Source organism: Erythrolamprus reginae, chromosome 2 (genome assembly GCF_031021105.1).
Source record: "Erythrolamprus reginae isolate rEryReg1 chromosome 2, rEryReg1.hap1, whole genome shotgun sequence".
Taxonomy (NCBI): Eukaryota; Metazoa; Chordata; class Lepidosauria; order Squamata; family Dipsadidae; genus Erythrolamprus; species Erythrolamprus reginae.
Window position 1 is genome coordinate 170553823 of NC_091951.1, and position 18624 is coordinate 170572446.

Genomic DNA, 18624 nt, shown 5'->3' on the forward strand with positions numbered 1-18624 from the left:
ATTGTATTAATGTCTGATATGCAATGAGGTGCATACATAAATCTAAATGCTATTGCTACTGCTACCCCGCTGCTCAACCCTCTCGGTGCAGATTTGATATCAAAGCGACGCAAAGTGTACTTTCCGACCCGTCTTATTCCCGCGGCAGCCTCCTCCCGTCCGATTCCCTCCAAGGGACCACAGCTCCCATCATCCTACTCCATGTACTGATCAAAGGAGGAATAAAGGCAAACGGTAGCCCAGCAGCTCCGCCGAGGGCGGCTAAGAGATCTCCAGGAGAAAAAGAGCAAGCCCGCCAGTAGCGCTCGTCTTCGGGCGCGCGAGAGGGGAGAACCCTGCACGAGAAGACTACCGCTCGCGCGAGGGACAGAACGCTGACAAAGGACGGCATTAAAAAGCGGATTCGGAGCAGAAAGAGCCGACCCGCCGCGACGCGCCAATCGCGTACATTACGCCGACCGCGTAACTTCCCTTGACCAGGAAGTGGAAAGTGGAGGGCGGGGTTTCGCCAGGCGGGCGGAAGACGGAAGTTTGCCCGAGAAGGGGGGGGGGCAATCAGATGGAGGAAGAGGAGTGGCGGCGGCAGGACCCCCTCTTCTCATTGCTAGGTAACCGGACCAGGTAACGTCCCCACTCTCTGGCCTTCTTTCTATGGTGGCTCTTACGGCCCCAGTTAGGAGATCCCCGTCCTGCCCTCCCCCTTCTTCTTCTCCTCCGCCACGCCAGCATGAAGCAGCTTTTTCCTACTTGTTTCCTTGCCCCACTTTCAGCCCAGAAAATGGCTCTTTCAAGGTTCTCTTTCCGTGATCAGTTCATGTCGATGGGACGAGTTGAGAATGAAGCAACCTTCTAGTCAGGGGCAAGTGGTCTGTTGTATTTGAGGTTGAATCTCAAAATAAACAAATTAGATAAATAAATAAACCTGGTTTTTTCTCTCCCTCTTTTCGGTTGTCTTTGCAGGATGGCTAGCAAATGGCTATAACTTAACCTTCATCGAAGCCCTAAGGAGTTCCGGCACCCCAAAGAAGCTATGGAAGACTTCAGGCCTGGGACTGGAGCTTTGTGTGAACCCCAGCTAGAGTTTCCTGATTTGGGCAAGACTGTTCGGAGCCCTGGCAGCCTTTGTGATGCAGGATGCAGGAAACAAAATGTTCACTTCAAAAAAGTATTGCTGTCGCAAAGCATCTCCTGGCTAAGAAGAGCCCTTGAGTCTTCGGAAGGCTGAGGTGGTAAGTCGGGAAAAAAGTGCGATGGAGACAAAAACACTTTGGAATGGCAGTTGCGATCGCGATAATGGCAGCTTGCACTTTACTGACTATAAAACTCCCAGTCATGAAACTGGCTCCTGTAACTGTCCAAGAGAGATGTCTGATCTCTCTGCAGCTTATTCGGAGGAAGGAAATGACTTATGCGGCTTCAGTTGTCAGCACTGGCATTCGGGATTCAAGGAGAAGGACCCGTCTACACTGCTGTTAGGACAAGAAGTAGATGTTGAAGATGGCCAGGCTACAAAAGCCAAGGAAGAAATGCCTGATTGCACTCGGGCTCATGGCGGGAAAAAAGTTGCCAGGCAACAAAGACAACGCTCCACTCCTAAGGACAAAGGAGATGGTCACTTTGTATCTTCTGGGGGGAAACACAGACAAGCCAGGAAGAGGAGTGATGGTGGGCATCATCATGTCCAAGCTGAGTTGCTGAAGCATCTGGAAGGTCTGGCCTCGTTCTGCGTTTCTTGTTTCAGGCTGTTCATCAGTGTAATTGTACAGGTCACCCTCCGATGTGGTGAAGGAGTGGAAGCTGGTGGGAAGATGCTGTACTCTTGCTGCTGCTTCAGCCTTCATGATTTAAACACCATTCAAACTGACGTGCAGGCTTGGATCCAGCGTGGGAGAATAGGGTGTCGAAAATTGACTCGACAGCTAGCCTCATGGCTGTCGCTAACTTACCGCCTCCTTAAGATGCTCTGTGCTATTCTCTTCCTGGTGCTTATGCTTCTCCTGGGTAGTATACGACTCTGCTGGAAGGTTTCCAAGTCAGTCCTACTCAATATTCTGAGTAGAATGACTCATAGTAGCTATGGAGCCTGGCTTCTTTCAACTATTGATTTCCCTCAAATTGGGGTCCTCTTCAGAGAATGCAGGGTTTGCAAGTGGATGGTAAGTCTGCTGCTTAAGTGGCATGCTGTCCTTTGGATGCCCAAAGGATTAAGGACCACCCAGTCAGGGAGCACTGCTCAGAATGACTCTCCTAGTGGATCTGGACCGTTCCATCCGGGCAAAGAGGTGGCACGTTTGCTGGCTATGGCACATATCCCTGAAGAAGAGCTCAATCCTTTTCAGGTGTTGGGCTTGGACGCAACAGCTTCCGATGTCGAATTGAAGAGAGCCTATCGGCACTTGGCAGTACTGGTGAGCATGTCTTCAGAACCAAAAAGGTTGACTGGTGATTGGAGGGATGTGTGTTTTTTGATGAGAGACCCTCTGTTTAAAAGAGATGGCATTCTTTCCCTCCCCCCCTCTCCCTGTATTACTGTAGCAAATAATTGTGGCAGGAATTTAGTTCTTCCTCCTCCAAGGGTTGAGAATATTGGTGGGGATTGTTAAAGACAGTAGTAGGAGAGCTCCTTTCTTGTCTGGTTAACATGATCCAGCATTTTCAGGGTGGTGGGGAAGTAGTCTAGACCAGTGTTTCCCAACCTTGGCAACTTGGAAATATTTGGACTTCACCTCCCAGAAACCCCCAGCCAGCATTCGCTGGCTGGGGGTTTCTGGGAGGTGAAGTCCAAATATCTCCAAGTTGCCAAGGTTGGGAAACACTGGTCTAGAATATCATGCAGTCTTTCATAGTACAATTGATTAATCTTCACTTATCACCTGCATATTGACACACTGTATAATGATTGTACTATTTGTGGGGATAGAGCTTTGTTAATTTCAACAAGGAATCGACAAACACAACCATCTATAGCAGCAAGGTTGACCAAGATAACTGAGACAAATAGTTTTTCTCCTCGTCTACCTTCTTGGCTATCAAGGGAACAGGATGTGTGGAAACTTGGTTCAACTTATCTTATCTTTCTGTCTGGAGATGCTGAGGATTGCAGTTCATTTCTCGGCTTGTAAAATTCCAGCCTGAATCTTCAAGGTGTATTGAATGAAAATCCCATTTTTGCTTTACTCCATCTTTCCGACACGATGAAAGAGAAGGATAAATGAATTGCTATATTACACTAAGGAGGATTGCAGACTCTGCTTCTGGAATTTGCTAATCTCTCCCATCCCCTAGCTAAAAAACCCCTGCTTTTGACACCCCATCCCCCCAAAACTGTTTTTTTTTTTTCCATTACTGGTTGTTGCAAGGGAAGCACTCAATTGACAAAGAATCTTCCTAGTTGGACTTCTGAACAGAATGTTGCATGTACAATGATCTGTAAATAAAGTCTGCTGCTTTGTTTTGGCTTTGTGGTCTGTATGTCACATGGGAGTGAGAGAGTGCCAGCTTTACTTTGCTAGGATGATTGTTAGGATTATTGGCGATATGTAGGTAGCATCTATTTGTCTCTAATGTTTTATATAAAAGAGTGTGTCTGACTTCTTTGGGGCTTTGGGACGGGCTGTCACAGGTTCACCCAGACAAGAATGAGCACCCACAGGCAGAGGAGGCATTCAAGGTACTGCGGGCAGCCTGGGATATTGTCAGCAATCCAGAGAAGAGGAAGGAGTATGAAATGTGAGTCAATTGAAACCTATTTGGGCTTCCTGTGTCAGAGTTATTTTTAATTTGCGTTGGTAATGTGGTGGATAATAATAATAATAATAATTATTATTATTATTATTATTATTATTATTATTATTTAGATTTGTATGCCGCCCCTCTCCGAAGACTGGGGACGGCTCACAACATAACAGCAATACAATATAAATACAAATCTAATATTAAAAAATTTAAAAAACTAATTTAAAATACATTGTTATAAAAAACGTATCTGCTACGCAATCATACACACTCAGTCCAATTAAAAATAAACATAATAAAGGTCAGCGAAAAAAGGAGGAGGGGAGATTAATCCCCCCCATGCCTGATGGCAAAGGTGAGTCTTCAACATTTTACGGAAGGCGAGGAGGGTAGGGGCAGTTCGAATCTCCGGGCGGAGTTGATTCCAGAGGTCCGGGGCCGCCACAGAGGAGGCTCTTCCCCTGGGTCCCGCCAGACGGCATTGTTTTGTCGACAGGACCCGGAGAAGGCCAATGCTGTGGGACCTAATCGGCCGCTGGGATTCGTGCGGCAGAAGGCGGTCTCGTAGGATACCAGGCACAAAGTAGTTTTCTCAATAAAGACAAAACAGCAGGAGTTCTTTCTTCTCAAGGCTCTTTTATTTATTCAGTAGTCTCAAAATGTCACTATTTACACTATACAGTATTACAGAACAAATCACCAACCAACCAACCATCAGATCACATACTAAACTACTAAACCAAACCATCACACCTCACCACACCCACACAAAAGCTGTATTACATTACAGTAGTCCCTCACCTATCGCTGGTGTTACGTTCCAGACCTGGCCGCGATAGGTGAAATCCGTGATGGGGAATTTATCGACTGATAGTACTTATTTAAGTATTTATATTGTAATTGTTTGGTAAGTTTTCATTGTTTTAAGTGTTTATAAACCCTTCCCACACAGTATTTATTTTAGATACAGTATTTAAATACAGTATTTACAATTTTAGATTTATTTATTTTTTTGAAAAACCTGCCGATCGAGTTCCGCGGGCTGTTTAAATCTGCCGATCGACTTCCTCAGAAACCCGCGATGAAGTGAAGCCGCAGTAGGTGAAGCGCGGTATAGCGAGGGACTACTGTACATACATGTATTGACCAATCATATAATAGAACAGATTACTTCAGGGTTATATCCTGACATCCTTCACTCCCAGTCAGAACCACTTCATAGCTATATGACGTTTGATCCACGGACTAGGACAATGTAGAGAGGCCAGTTTTCAAAAAGATTCCTCTATTTAAGGGGACAGAGAATAAATTTGAAAACGTGCGCATCAATGTTGCCAGGTAGCAGCATTTATTGAAACCTATTGGATGTTTTTCATTCCACTGAGGTTCTTTTTTTGGGGGGTCTGCAACAGAAACGTTAAAACGCTGAAATTATTATTTCAAGAGCAACAACAATAAAATTTACCAGTAGGCGACATGAGGATTGGATAAAAGGAGCTTGTCCTGCTCTCTGATCCTTGTTTCACCTCTACGTTTGAACTCATTTCAATTTGATGTAAAAATAAAGATTTTGGTAATGTCTCTTCCCATATCCCCACCCACACCCCAGAAAAATCAGATTGTTCCCTTGCTTGTATGAACAATAAGTGTCTGAACCATGGAAGAAAAATACTACAGTAATGATAATAAGGTACTAGAAATCATGGCATTCAAATTATCTTTTTTGGTTAAAAGCCTTATACGAAAGAAAACCCAGGAGATGCAGATTCAAAGATCAGATACTAGATAATTTTCTGCCCTGACTGTCAAGCACTATTAATTTACTTTAGTTTTCAACCTGACTTTTTCTTTTTAAAAAAAACCCTTTTCTTGGGAGGTGATTTTTAAAAAATCTTCTTATTAAAGTCTACGGAGAGGGGCGGCATACAAATCCAATAAATTATTATTATTATTATTATTATTATTATTATTATTATTATTATTAGATAAAAATACAACATGAAACAGAAGTTAGAAAGCTAAGGAGGAGAAAAAGAGAAGTGCGAAGGCCAAGAAAAAAGTCACAACTTCCCACTTTCTTTAGCGTAATAGAATATGGAAGGGGGGTGGAAACAGTACTTCAATCTTTTGTTCTGCACTTCTCAACCTTTCAAGCCATTTCTGTAACAGCAATATCATTCTAATCAACCCTTACGGGAGGACCTTTGTCCCCAACAGCTTGAAGCTAATCATAAGCTGAAGTCTCCTTCAAGTTAAGCTTGATTACTTGTGAGCTTAGAGGCACCATGTAGTTTTCTTTCTTTCTTTTGAATTTTTTTCTCTACAAATTCCATTTATATATCACTACATACATACCTTAAAATATGTCAATAAAATAGAGATACATGCATTTTAAATCAATCAGAAACCAGTATCTTATTTTGTGGCAATTTTCAATTCCTATTCATCAGTCTGTTTCTTGCCCTCCCCTCTGCTTTCATCTCCTCTTCCTACTTTCTTACTCCTTTCTCTCCTCCTACTACTTCCCTACACACATTCATCTCTCTGCTACCTCTCTCCCTTCATCTGTTTCCATCTTTACTTTCTCTCTTCTTTGTTCCCCCTTCCTTCCACTTCTTCTCTCCCTTCATTTTCTACTTCCTCTTCTTCCTTCTTTTATTTATTTTATTTATTTATTCATTAGATTTGTATGCCGCCCCTCTCCATAGACTCGGGGCGGCTTTTACCTTTCCCTGAGTGCTTCCCATCCTCACTCAGCTCATATTTAACAGACTGCAGTTTTCTTCCAAGCTTTTCGTCTTAAAGGGCACCATGTAGTTTTCATGATCCAAGGACAGAAGTAGTGTCTGCCCATTGCTACGAATGCTTTTTTCTTCAGTTTTCCACTTTAGCTTATGTTCCCGATGCTCCAGGATGATCTCCAGACCAAGGAATAATTTACACCAAGGTCAGCCAAGTGCCATTTGGAAATTACTCTTTATTATTATTTATTAGATTTGTATGCCGCCCCTCTCCGGAGACTCGGAGATTCTTGGCCTAGGTCATATAGGGGTTCTGTTCAGGAACTCTTGCATGTCACTTTTTGGGCACATCCAAATGTGTAGTGCCTGCCTGCACACACACACACACACACACAATCCTGTCGTTTTGGCATTCGTTGCTTGAGGCCAGGTTAATGTAAATCAGGACTTACCGTACGTAACTTGAGGGCTCCCTGTATGTTGCAATGGCTTTGATTTCCTGTACATGGGCACCACTGCTGCAAGCATAGCTTTGTGTAACTGATGCTCCCTTTCAAATTTGCTTGCTTTTCTTTCAGGAAGCGCATGGCAGAGACAGAGCTGACAAAGTCCATGAATGATTTCCTTTCCAAACTTCAAGATGATCTGAAGGAGGTCATGAACACAATGAAGTGTAACAAGTGCCAAGGGAAGCACAAGTAAGTGGCCCGCTGTCATTATCTCTCCACTGGCGCAACAGGATGTCAGAGAGACTGCACAAGCAGGAGGATCATGACTTTGCAGAGTCTCCGCTCATTTCTCTAATTTGTTTGTGGTAGAAACGGCAATCAAACATGATTCCTTCTGCGGGTGGTGACAACACCAAGTTTCTATTCCCTTGAAGGTCTCTGGATGATAGCGGATACTTTTTTTCTTCTTCTTGAGCCTGGCCTAAATCAATAGTCTAGCTCAGGAGTCTCCACCCTTGGCAACTTTAAGACTTGTGGACTTCAACTTCCAGAATTCCTCAGCCAACTTTGTTAGCTGAGGAATTCTGGGAGTTGAAGTCCACAATTCTTAAAATGGCCAAGGGTGGGGACCTCTCTAGCTCTTAGTTGCGGTGTCAAAAGATTCTAAAAGATTGAGATAAATAGATAGTTATTAACTTACAATCACTTATTGAGTGACAGCTCAACATTGCAATGACACTGAAAAAAGGTGACTGGCAGCTAGTTCTCACACTTCACAACTGTTGCGATATCCTCACAGTAGTCAAGTGATTAAAATTTTGGGGAACACCAGAATGCCTACTTCACATGAAAAATTCCCCTGCAAGCAAAAATCTAATATCCCGAGGCCTTGAACTTTCCTTGGCTTATTTTTTTTTTAAAAAAATACAGGCACTAGCTGGATAAATTAAGGGGCAGAAGTCTATAATGTATTTATGATAGTAGAGTGGTACCTCTACCTAAGAACGCCTCTACTTACGAAGTTTTCTAAATAAAAACCGGGTGTTCAAGATTTTTTTGCCTCTTCTCAAGAATCATTTTCTACTTACAAACCTAAGCCTCCAAAACTGTAACCAGAAAAGGCAGGGAGAAGCCTCCATGGGGCCTCTCTAGGAGTCTCCTGGGAGGAAACAGGGCTGGTAAAGGCAGGTAGAAGCCTCCGTGGGGCCTCTCTAGGAATCTCCTGGGAGGAAACGGGGCTGGAAAAGGCAGGGAGAAGCCTCCGTGGGGCCTCTCTAGAAATCTCCTGGGAGGAAACGGGGCTGGAAAAGGCAGGGAGAAGCCTCCGTGGGGCCTCTCTAGGAATCTCCTGGGAGGAAACAGGGCTGGAAAAGGCGGGGAGAAGCGTCCGTGGGGCCTCTCTTGAAATCTCCTGGGAGGAAACAGGGCCTCCACCCACCTGTGGGTTTCCCCAATCGCACCCATTATTTGCTTTTACATTGATTCCTACAGGAAAAATTGCTTCTTTTTACAAACTTTTCTACTTAAGAACCTGGTCACGGAACGAATTAAGTTCATAAGTAGAGGTACCACTGTATATAGATTTAATAGCTAGATTAATATATACTGTTAGTTCAAAATTTGAAAATGCTTGTTTATCAGTACCCAACTGTTATACGCTACAAGTGTTCAGTTATACGTCAACTACTTACTAATTTTGTTGGCCACAGGATTCAATTCCCATATTTTCATTTTCTACTGGTCCTTTCTCCATTTCTAAAATATTTGGTTTAGAAAAGCTTCAGTGTTTATAAATTGAGCATAGAACGTCTTCTTTGCGATCCATGCCTAGATATTATTTGGACAGCCATTTGTCTGAAATGGTACAGGATCTCCTGTGTGAGCAGGGCATTGGATAGAAGACCTCCAAGATCCCTTGCAACTCTGTTATCCTGTTATTCGCATTTTTCCTTAAATTAAATGCACACGCATGCATGCATGTGTGCGCGCACACACACACAGGGGGATCCACAGAATGCTGTAACATAATGAACGTACCTGGTGCTTCCTAACCTCTGAAATTCTTGGCTGCAGGAGGTTTGAGATGGACCGTGACCCATTGGATGGCCGATACTGTGCAGAATGTAGTAAATTCCATGCAGCTGAGGAAGGTGACTTCTGGGCAGAATCCAGCATGTTGGGATTGAAGATCACATACTTTGCCATGATGGACGGGAAGGTTTATGACATCACAGGTAATTGAATTAACACTCTGACCGTGGAAAGTGGAAACACAAAGTTGAAATTCAACAAGATTCTTGTTTTTATTTGGTCTAGTAGTCTGTTGTGTAAATGTGTGTGAATACATATACTCACAAAGCATAGTAAATTGAGGTATTTCCATATTTGTGTAGACTGTGTAAATGAAGAGGCAACAGCTATCGCGTTCTCCGGAACGTTTAAAATTTATTAAAAATTACTTAGCTTTCGTTAGTCCTCTGCTAACTTCATCAGAGTACAGTAATACCTCATGATACGAACTTAATTGGTGCAAGGAGGAGGTTCATATGACGAAAGGTTCGTAAGACGAAACATTGTTTCCCATAGGAAACAATGTAAAGTCAATTAATCTGTGCAACCAAAAAAACCCCGCAAAAAAACGGCTTTCGGCAACTGCTGGGAAGCCGCGCTGCTGTTTTAAAAGGTGACAGCCGGCCTGGGGGGCTTCCCAGCACCCCCCCGAACGTTCGGGGGGGTGCTGGGAAGCCCCCCAGGCCGGCTGCGACCTTTTAAAACAGCCGCGCGGCTTCCCAACTGTCGCCGAACGCGGAAGTTCGGCTTTGGCGTTCGGCTTCAGGAGACAGCTGGGAAGCGGCGCGGCTGTTTTAAAAGGTGACAGCCGGGCTGGGGGGCTTCCCAGCAACCTCCCGAACCGAACCCAGGGTTCAGAAAAATTTTTGCCTCTTCTTACGAACTTTGTTCGAGTTACAAACCGGCGTTCGGGAGGCTTCTGGGAAGCCCCGCCGCCCGGCTGTCACCTTTTAAAACAGCCGCGCAGCTTCCCAGCAGTCTCCGAACGCCGGTTCGTAACTCGAAAAAAGTTCGTAAGAAGAGGCAAAATTTTTCTGAACCCCGGGTTCGTATCACGAGTTGTTCGTAAGACGAGGGGTTCATATCTTGAGGTACCACTGTATTAAAATCCCCATTGAAGACATTGTTGATTTTATATCATGCTTCTCAATCTGCTCATTGCCTGCGCCACAGGCCCACACCCTTCCTCCCCTCCTGCCATTAGCTTTGTTATTTCCCCAGAGATCATCCTGAGGCCAGAAAGGTCCCGTTTCAAGTTGGGATCTTGAAACGGGCCCAATATGGTTCCACGTGCCACTTGTGGCACATAGAAACATAGAAGACTGATGGCAGAAAAAGACCTCATGGTCCATCTAGTCTGCCCTTATACTATTTCCTGTATTTTATCTTACAATGGATATATGTTTATCCCAGACATGTTTAAATTCAGTTACTGTGGATTTACCAACCATGTCTGCTGGACGTTTGTTCCAAGGATCTACTACTCTTTCAGTGAAATAATATTTTCTCACGTTGCTTTTGATCTTTCTCCCAACTAACTTCAGATTGTGTCCTCTTGTTCCATAGGTTTGCCATCACGGGCACAAAGTTTCTCAAAGAATGTTGCTTTCTGCTCAGTTTTAAACAGGACACAATGAAGCCTTATTAAGAGAGGCTTTTTTGGGAAGGGGAGAGCGAGCGTGTGTGAGAGAGAATAGGTTGATGAAGGATATCTTGACCCATTATTTTTTTTAAAATACTTTGGTGTGGAAACTTTCAGGCAGGTTGGAGCTGAGGTGGAGGGATCCGTAAAGGGAAGTTGGGTTATAATTGCATAGTTTGATAAAAACATGAAACTTATATGTGGCTGCTAAGGAAAAGACAAATGTGATGCTGTGAGCATCGGGAAATTAACCGAGTCATATCTTTGTGCCTTCATACAAATCAGTGGTGCAATTACCCTCAAAGGTACATCGTGCTATATTTCAACTCATGTCTAGTTTTAACCAGTGAACTTGGCTTTCAAAGATATAGTGATGGCCACAAACACGGAAGCTTTGAAAGTAATGAGGTGAGCTTTGAAAGTATCATTGAGAGTGTTCTGTCCGGCTCTCTGGTAGACTTCTCCCAAAAATCCACAGGTACAAATTTCAGACACACACACGTTTGAAAATTCAAAACAATGTTCTTTATAATGAAAAGTCACTTAAACTAAGCCCTGTTTTGGTATAGCAAAGAGCACTGGTCTCCAAACAAACTGGTAATTTGTACAAGTCCCTTGTCAGTTCTGTGATACTTAGCTTGCAGCTGTGAGGCAATTCACAGTCCTTCTTCTTCCACAAAGTGAAACACATTTTGCTCTGGTTTAGTTTCAAAGCGGGGAAAAATCAGCATTCAAAAGGTCAAAGTCAGTAAAGCAGTCACAAAACACAATGATCAGATAATCCTCCACAATGGCCAAATCCACAGGCTGCTCTTTATAGCAGCCTCACTAATTACCACAGCCCCACCCAACCACAGCTCCACCCAACCACAGGTGGCCTCATTTTCTTTTATAATAATCTCTCAGTTATTGCCTATGCATCGCTCTCCGCATGCGTGGCTGTATCATTAACTCTTGTTCTGAATCCAAGGAGGAGCTAGATAATTGATCTCCTTCTGGGCTTTCTGCCACACTCTCCTCCTCCCCCCTGTCACTCATGTCTTCTTGGTCAGAGGAGCCTTCATCAACAGATTCCACCGGGGGGGGGGGGGGGGAACAGGCCTGCAGCATGTGGATGTCTCCCCCACATCCACAGTCCTTGGAGCAGGAGCTGGGCCAGAGCTAACCACAACAGAGAGGAGAAGGAAGGGAAGGATTCTGGTTACTTGAGAGATGGGAGAAGATTCCAGGGAGAAGGAAATTGCACTAAAGCAAGGAGGTCTCTCAACTTTCAAGACTTGTGGACTTCAACTCCCAGAAATCCTCAGCTGGCTAAAGAACTCTGGGAGTTGAAGTACACAAGTCTTAAAATTGCCAGGCTTGGAGACCTCCTGCACTAAAGAGTGTGAGCAGCTGGCAGGATAACTGAGGTGAAGTGGGGACACTGAGGACTCTAGCTTTTCTTTCCCTGCGAGCTTAATTCTACAGATGTTTTTCTGTTTCCCAGCCCACCTGAAAAATATGTTGATCCCGCTAACAATAGAACATATGCAATTAAAGTCTTTTGAGAAATAGCCAAGATAGAAATGTTAGATCGAACTCACATAGGTAGGATTTAAAAAAATACTTTTTAGCAAATAGTCTCTTTCAGAGGATCAGGCAAATGGATGGTGTTAGATTGCTTAGGAAAAATATAATATCCCTAAAACAACACAGAATAAATGTGGCAGCTATGGATTATTCAGTCAAAGAAACCAGACTAGTACAAATAGGTATGTATATTATATACAGATATACAATAGAGTAGTCGTTATACAATCCAAATCATACACATATAAGCCAAAATATCATATACAAATCGGATATCAGCACACAGCTCTATACACACAGCAACTAATGAATAATATTCCCCTAAGAGGAACTCTGTTGGCTCCCCCTTATGGCCAACCAGCACATTTCTCTTAAAGGAACAACCCTTAAACATACATTGTTGGTTTACAGTGTTCCCTCGATTTTCTCGGGTTCGAACTTTGCAAATAGCCTATACCACGGTTTTTCAAAAAAGATTAATTAAAAAATACTTCACGGCTTTTCCCACCCGATGACTTCATACGTCATCACCAAACTAATAATTTTTGCAAATAAATAACAAAAAAATTTTATTGTTAATAAATAACTATGTTTATAAATATCAGGATCACTAAGTGTCTTATTCAATGTTGAGTACCAGTAATAATGGTGAGTAAATGGTTGTTAAGAGAATGGGAAATGGTAATTTAGGGGTTTAAAGTGTTAAGGGATGGGTTATGATACTGTCCATAGCCAAAAATGGTGTATTTACTTCCGCATCTCTACTTCGCGGAAATTCAACTTTTGCGGGTGGTCTCAGAACGCATCCCCCGTGAAAATCGAGGGAACACTGTATATGTGTTGTGGCACCCAACACAGTTTCATACATTGTATTAACAGGTGGAAGATAAGGATGTTTCTACCTATGAACTTCCCACTGTTAACCGATTGCCCCCTTTGGAAACAGAAGGGTGAACTAGATGGAATTCTGATCTGAGCCATAATACTGTTCTTTTCCCCACTTAAACACCCAGAAAACAGAAGAAGTTGCATCGTGTTTTCTTCTGAGACGGGAATCCTATTTTTAATATCAAAACTAAAACATTGGCTTTTAAAAGTGCCATGCCAATGATGAGTCATCCTACTGCAAAGGCTGAGAAATGCTGTCTAGGACAAAAAATGAGATTTTTTAAAGGACATTCCGGTCTTATTTTGTGAAACAGATCTGGGTCAGGGACTGATAACTGATTTTCTTCTTCTTCTGATATGCAGAATGGGCTGGTTGCCAGAGAGTGGGAATCTCTCCAGATACGCATCGAGTTCCCTATCACATCTCTTTTGGATCAAGAGGCTCCGGAGGACGCCAGAGGTTGGTGTGGAATTATGCTGTTGGTTTCTTCTGAAGAAATGTTGTGTTCTCACTGAGAACTGAAATCTAGGGATTTATGGTATACAGTGTTCCCTCGATTTTCGCGGGGGATGCGTTCCGAGACCGCCCGCGAAAGTCAAATTTCCGCGAAGTAGATATATAGTCTTCGGAGAGGGGCGGCATACAAATCCAAATAATAAATAAATAAAATAATTAATAAATAAATACACTATTTTTGGCTGTGAACAGTATCACAAGCCTTCCCTTAACACTTTAAACCCCTAATTTACAATTTCCCATTCCCTTAGCAACCATTTAGATTATTATTCACCATGTTTATTTATTAAAGTTTATTTAAAAAAATGTTTTTTAAAGGCGGACGAAAGTTTGGCAATGACATATGACGTCATCGGGCGGGAAAAACTGTGGTATAGGGGGGGAAACCGCAAAGTATTTTTTAATTAATATTTTTGAAAAACCGTGGTATAGACGTTTCGCGATGTTCGAACCCGCGAAAATCGAGGGAACACTGTATACTATATCTCATGTAGGCTGTCTCTCATTCAGTTTGCGGAGAGATCTGTTTGAACTTTGTTTTCTATTTGTACAGGCACATGTCAGGTGGCGTAGTGGTTAAGGTACCAGGCTAGAATCTGAGACATCATAAATTGTAGTCCAACCTTAGTCATGAAAGCCAGCTGGGTGATGACTTTGGGCCACTCAGTCTCTCTCAGCCCAACCCACCTCACAGGGAAAGGAAAAAATAGGAGGAAGAAGGAGCATCAAATATGTTTGCCACCTTGAGTTGTTTGTTTAAAAATAATAAAGACACAATATTTACTGTAAATCAACAATCCACAATTAGCCTTCTAGTAGTAGTTGTGTTAAACACAAACGTGCAGCCTTACACCTGATTGGTTGTTAATTCCAAACTCACAAAAGCTTAACTTTCTTTTTGTTGGGTCTCATTTTCCTCCTTTTTAAAAAAGAGAATCAGAGCAGGAAAAAATTCACTACAGAGGCCAGATTCTGCCTTGTCTGTCTATACTTCGGTGAGACCTTTATACTTAAAGCAATAAGCTCATAAGAGAGTGAAACTGAGTTTTTATATAGCTTATATTCCTGGGGCTTAAAGCAGTACAGTAGGCTGGTAAGAGTGTGGAATAGCCTTGTGTGTGTGACAGAATTGTAAAGATGAGAAAAACCATGGGATTTAGAACAAGTTAGGCGGCTTATACAGTGGTACCTCTACCTAAGAACGCCTCTACTTACAAACTTTTCTAGATAACTGGGTGTTCAAGATTTTTTTGTCTCTTCTCAAGAACCATTTTCCACTTACAAACCTGAGTCTCTGAAACTGTAACCGGAAAAGACAGGGAGAAGCCTCCATGGGGCCTCCCTAGGAATCTCCTGGGAGGAAGCAAGGCCAGAAAAGGCGGGGAGAAGCCTCTGTGGGGCCTCTCTAGGAATCTCCTGGGAGGAAGCAAGGCCGGAAAAGGCGGGGAGAAGCCTCTGTGGGGCCTCTCTAGGAATCTCCTGGGAGGAAGCAAGGCCGGAAAAGGCGGGGAGAAGCCTCTGTGGGGCCTCTCTAGGAATCTCCTGGGAGGAAACAAGGCCGTAAAAGGCGGGGAGAAGCCTCTGTGGGGCCTCTCTAGGAATCTCCTGGGAGGAAACAGGGCTAGAAAAGGCATGGAGAAGCCTCCATGGGGCCTCTCTAGGAATCTCCTGGGAGGAAACAAGGCCAGAAAAGGCAGGGAGAAGCCTCCGTGGGGCCTCTCTAGGAATCTGGGAGGAAACAGGGCCTCCAACCTCCCTGTGGTTTCCCCAATCGCGCACATTATTTGCTTTTACATTGATTCCTGTGGGAAAAAATGCTTCTTACAAACCTTTCTACTTAAGAACCTGGTCATGGAACGAATTAAGTTTGTAAGTAGAGGAACCACTGTATACATTTTCTTTAATAAGTAAATAACATTTAGTATTTATAAAAGTCTTCCAAAAATAGATTCCTTTTCTTCCTGGGATGAATAAGTAGAAAAGTCTGAAGTTTGCCTTCTGCCATATAGTTCGGCATAAGGCCGAACGTGTATCTCTGCTGAAATCCAGTTCGGGATCTGAAGATTTATTTGTTTTCTCCATGTGTTCTTCCTCCCTCACCCCCAAAAGAGCTGCTTCAGACAGCAGCCCAGCTTCTGCCGCAGAACTCCAGGACTTCTTCAACCGTATCTTCCAAGGGAATGCCGGGCAGATGCCCAATGGGAACTTTTTCGGCACCCCTCAGCCCCCAGCCCCTGGGAATGCCTCGGCGCCTCCTGCCTCTTCTTCGTCTTCTTCAAAAGTAGACAGTAGCTTCCAGAAGGGCGATTCGAAGCAGAAACGGCGGAAAAAAGTGCGGCGCCCCTTTCAACGCTAAGGACCTGACTGAACGGGAGGGAAATCTCCCTGGTTTTCCCTCAGGTAGCAAAAGGGCTGTTTTAAAAATTGGGGGTGGGGGGAAGTATTCTTGAGACGAGAACTCTGGAACTCCTTTATAACAAACCCTGTAACAAAATATTCTCCCGCGCAGTCGTTCATACGGATCCTGCGATACCAAAGAACTCCTTTGGATATTTTCCTGAAAACACTTCACGAAAATAAGACAATATCGAGCCTTTAAGCATCCAATCTTATGCTTTCATAATTGTTTAGCACTGCTGCTCAGGTGGGGCTACAGCTCCCATCAGTTATTTTGGTCGGTTGTCCCTCTTGTCAGCCTGGCTCAGCCTGGAAATCTCTTTTGTTTCATTCCAAGGTTGGGAAGAAGAATTTTAAAAGGTAGGGGATGGCGTAGGGCCCAGGGGAAGGTGTGTGGTTTGCCTTTGATAACATTTATGCTGGGCAGGAAAGGGGAGACCCTATTCTGCGGCCTTTGTCTTATCCCATCCTGGGTGTTCTGGCCCCAGATTAAATGGTGAGAGGAGAGCTACTCCCTGCCTGGAATTTCCTTGTGCAAAATGTTAATTGCTTGCCACGCAAAGGAATTCATCTGGATTAAATACTTTTGAGTAAAAGACCAGGGGAAAACGAAGACGCACCCCAGTTATTGTTACTTCTCGCTCAGGATTATCCCAAGTCAGCTTCTCCTCCCTTTATGGAGACCTGAATGTTGCCCAACTCCATTGCAAGACTACTGAGAGAGGAGGTGTTTTGCACTACCCTGCGATTAAAGAGCTCCCAGCTCTGGAGGTTAAAAAAAATGACTGTCGCTGGTGTCCCCCGTGTTCTAAGGTGCTTGGTTTGCTCTTCCTGGATCCTGGCAAGTACATACGGCCTGTCTGTATGCTGGCCTAAGACTGTGGTCAAGTCAGTTACGACATGGGTGTGTTGGGTGACCATTTTAGCACGGATGGCTAGCTCTACAATTGTTCAACCTCTTTTATGGAAGGTTACTTTTTTAAAAGTTCAAATTTGTATGTATATACATATATTTAATACAATGTGTATTATCCTTTCTATAAATATGTATCGATGCCTTGGAAGAGGCTGGCCTACAGTTTCATTCTTAGCCCATGCACCCTTACACACTCTACACCAGTGATGGTGAACCTTTTTTTCTTCGGGTGCCAAAAGAGCATGCACATACGCTATCACGCATGCGTGTATGCCCACACTCATAATTCAATTCTGGGTGTGTGTGTGAAAAAACTTCCCATATCCCCGGAGGCCCCCTGGAGACCAGAATTGCCCCGTTTCTCAATTTCTGGTGGGTCCAGTAGGCTTGTATTTCACCCTCCCCATATGCCGGGGGTGGGGGGCGTGTGATTCCAGGGAACGTGCTTATTTTGCCACAGGGAGTAGGGGCTTTTTTGAACCAAACAATAGCACACAGCACAGAGTAGGAGATATGAAGTGCAAAAAACGAACCCTTAAGAGACACCACGGGAAAATATTTAACAGGGATGAAAAAAAAGGAGGAGAGAGACGGAGATGCTGAGACAAACGTTAAGTCTCCAAAAGCTAAGACAAGGAAATATGACGAAGCGTATGTAGTGCTTGGCTTCACTGTGACTATGGTGGGAGACAAGGAAAGACCGATATGTTTACTGGGTCTAAAAATGTTGGCAGCAGACAGCATGAAACCAAATAAATGTAGGCCTCACTTAAACACATTACACCTCAATCATGCTGATAGGCCACTTGAGAGCTTTCTGCAAAAACGTGCCAAATATTGCAAACAATTGTCCCAGCAGAGAATTTGGGGTGGGGGGGTGGGGTGCAAAATGTTTACTTCTTCCTGGGGCAGAGGCATAGCAGAAAATAGTTGAGAAGCACTGACTTAAGCCAACAAAGGTGATAAAGTGGGACAAAGCTCACTTAAGAAACATTTCACTTAGCAACAAAAATGTTCAGTTCAATTGTGGTTGTAAGCTGACAACTACCTGTACTGCATCCCAGGAATCGAGCACCATTCATGGCTGGAGGAAAGCCTGAAAATGCTGGGAGGAGGGCCAATTATTGCCTGATTTTTAGACTGATTTTTCAAAGGCCTGCTGGGTTAGGACCAATCATATATCAGAGGGCAGGTTGTTTCAAACAACAGGTGAAGTCACCCCTCCAGGGTCCCATGAGGTGGTATTGTCTCAGGTAAGAGGACTGGGCATAGGCTCTCTACTGGGGAAGGTGGGAGGGGTCTCCTGCCGCATACTTCCCATAGACCTATAAGAGCACACAGAGTTGGCCTCCTCCATGTCCCGTTGACTAAACAATGCAGGTTGGCAGGACCGCAGGGGAGGGCCTTCTCTGTGGTTGCCCCGGCTCTGTGGAACCAACTACCCACGATGTCCGTACTGCTCCCACCCTACTGGCCTTCTGTAAGGCCACAAAGACCTGGCTTTGCCGTCAGGCCTGGGGGCCATGAATTGTAAATCTTTCATGTATGAATGGTGCGCATGCATATGATTATGACTGTTTTTTAATACAAACGGGTTTTATTACGGGGTTTAGTTTTAGTATTACAGTATATTCAACTTCTTATTGCTTGTATCTTTTGTATTGTATTATATTATTTTGTAAGGCGCCCTGAGTCCTTCA

General features: G+C 43.8%; 1 protein-coding gene across 2 annotated transcripts; it reads left to right on the plus strand.

The window, feature by feature from the left end:
* Positions 1–492: 492 nt before the first annotated feature.
* Positions 493–17072, plus strand: DNAJC14 (DnaJ heat shock protein family (Hsp40) member C14). 2 transcript variants are annotated; one of them, XM_070740401.1, is made up of 7 exons: positions 493–621; positions 961–2408; positions 3623–3729; positions 7055–7174; positions 8999–9159; positions 13458–13554; positions 15721–17072. In XM_070740401.1, exons 2-7 carry the CDS (start codon positions 1251–1253, stop codon positions 15965–15967), a joined length of 1890 nt encoding a protein of 629 aa, XP_070596502.1. In that variant the 5' UTR covers positions 493–621; positions 961–1250; the 3' UTR covers positions 15968–17072. The 2 variants fall into 2 exon arrangements, with proteins under 2 accessions (XP_070596502.1, XP_070596503.1); XM_070740402.1 differs by having other exon boundaries at positions 538–608.
* The last annotated feature ends 1552 nt before the right edge of the window (positions 17073–18624 follow it).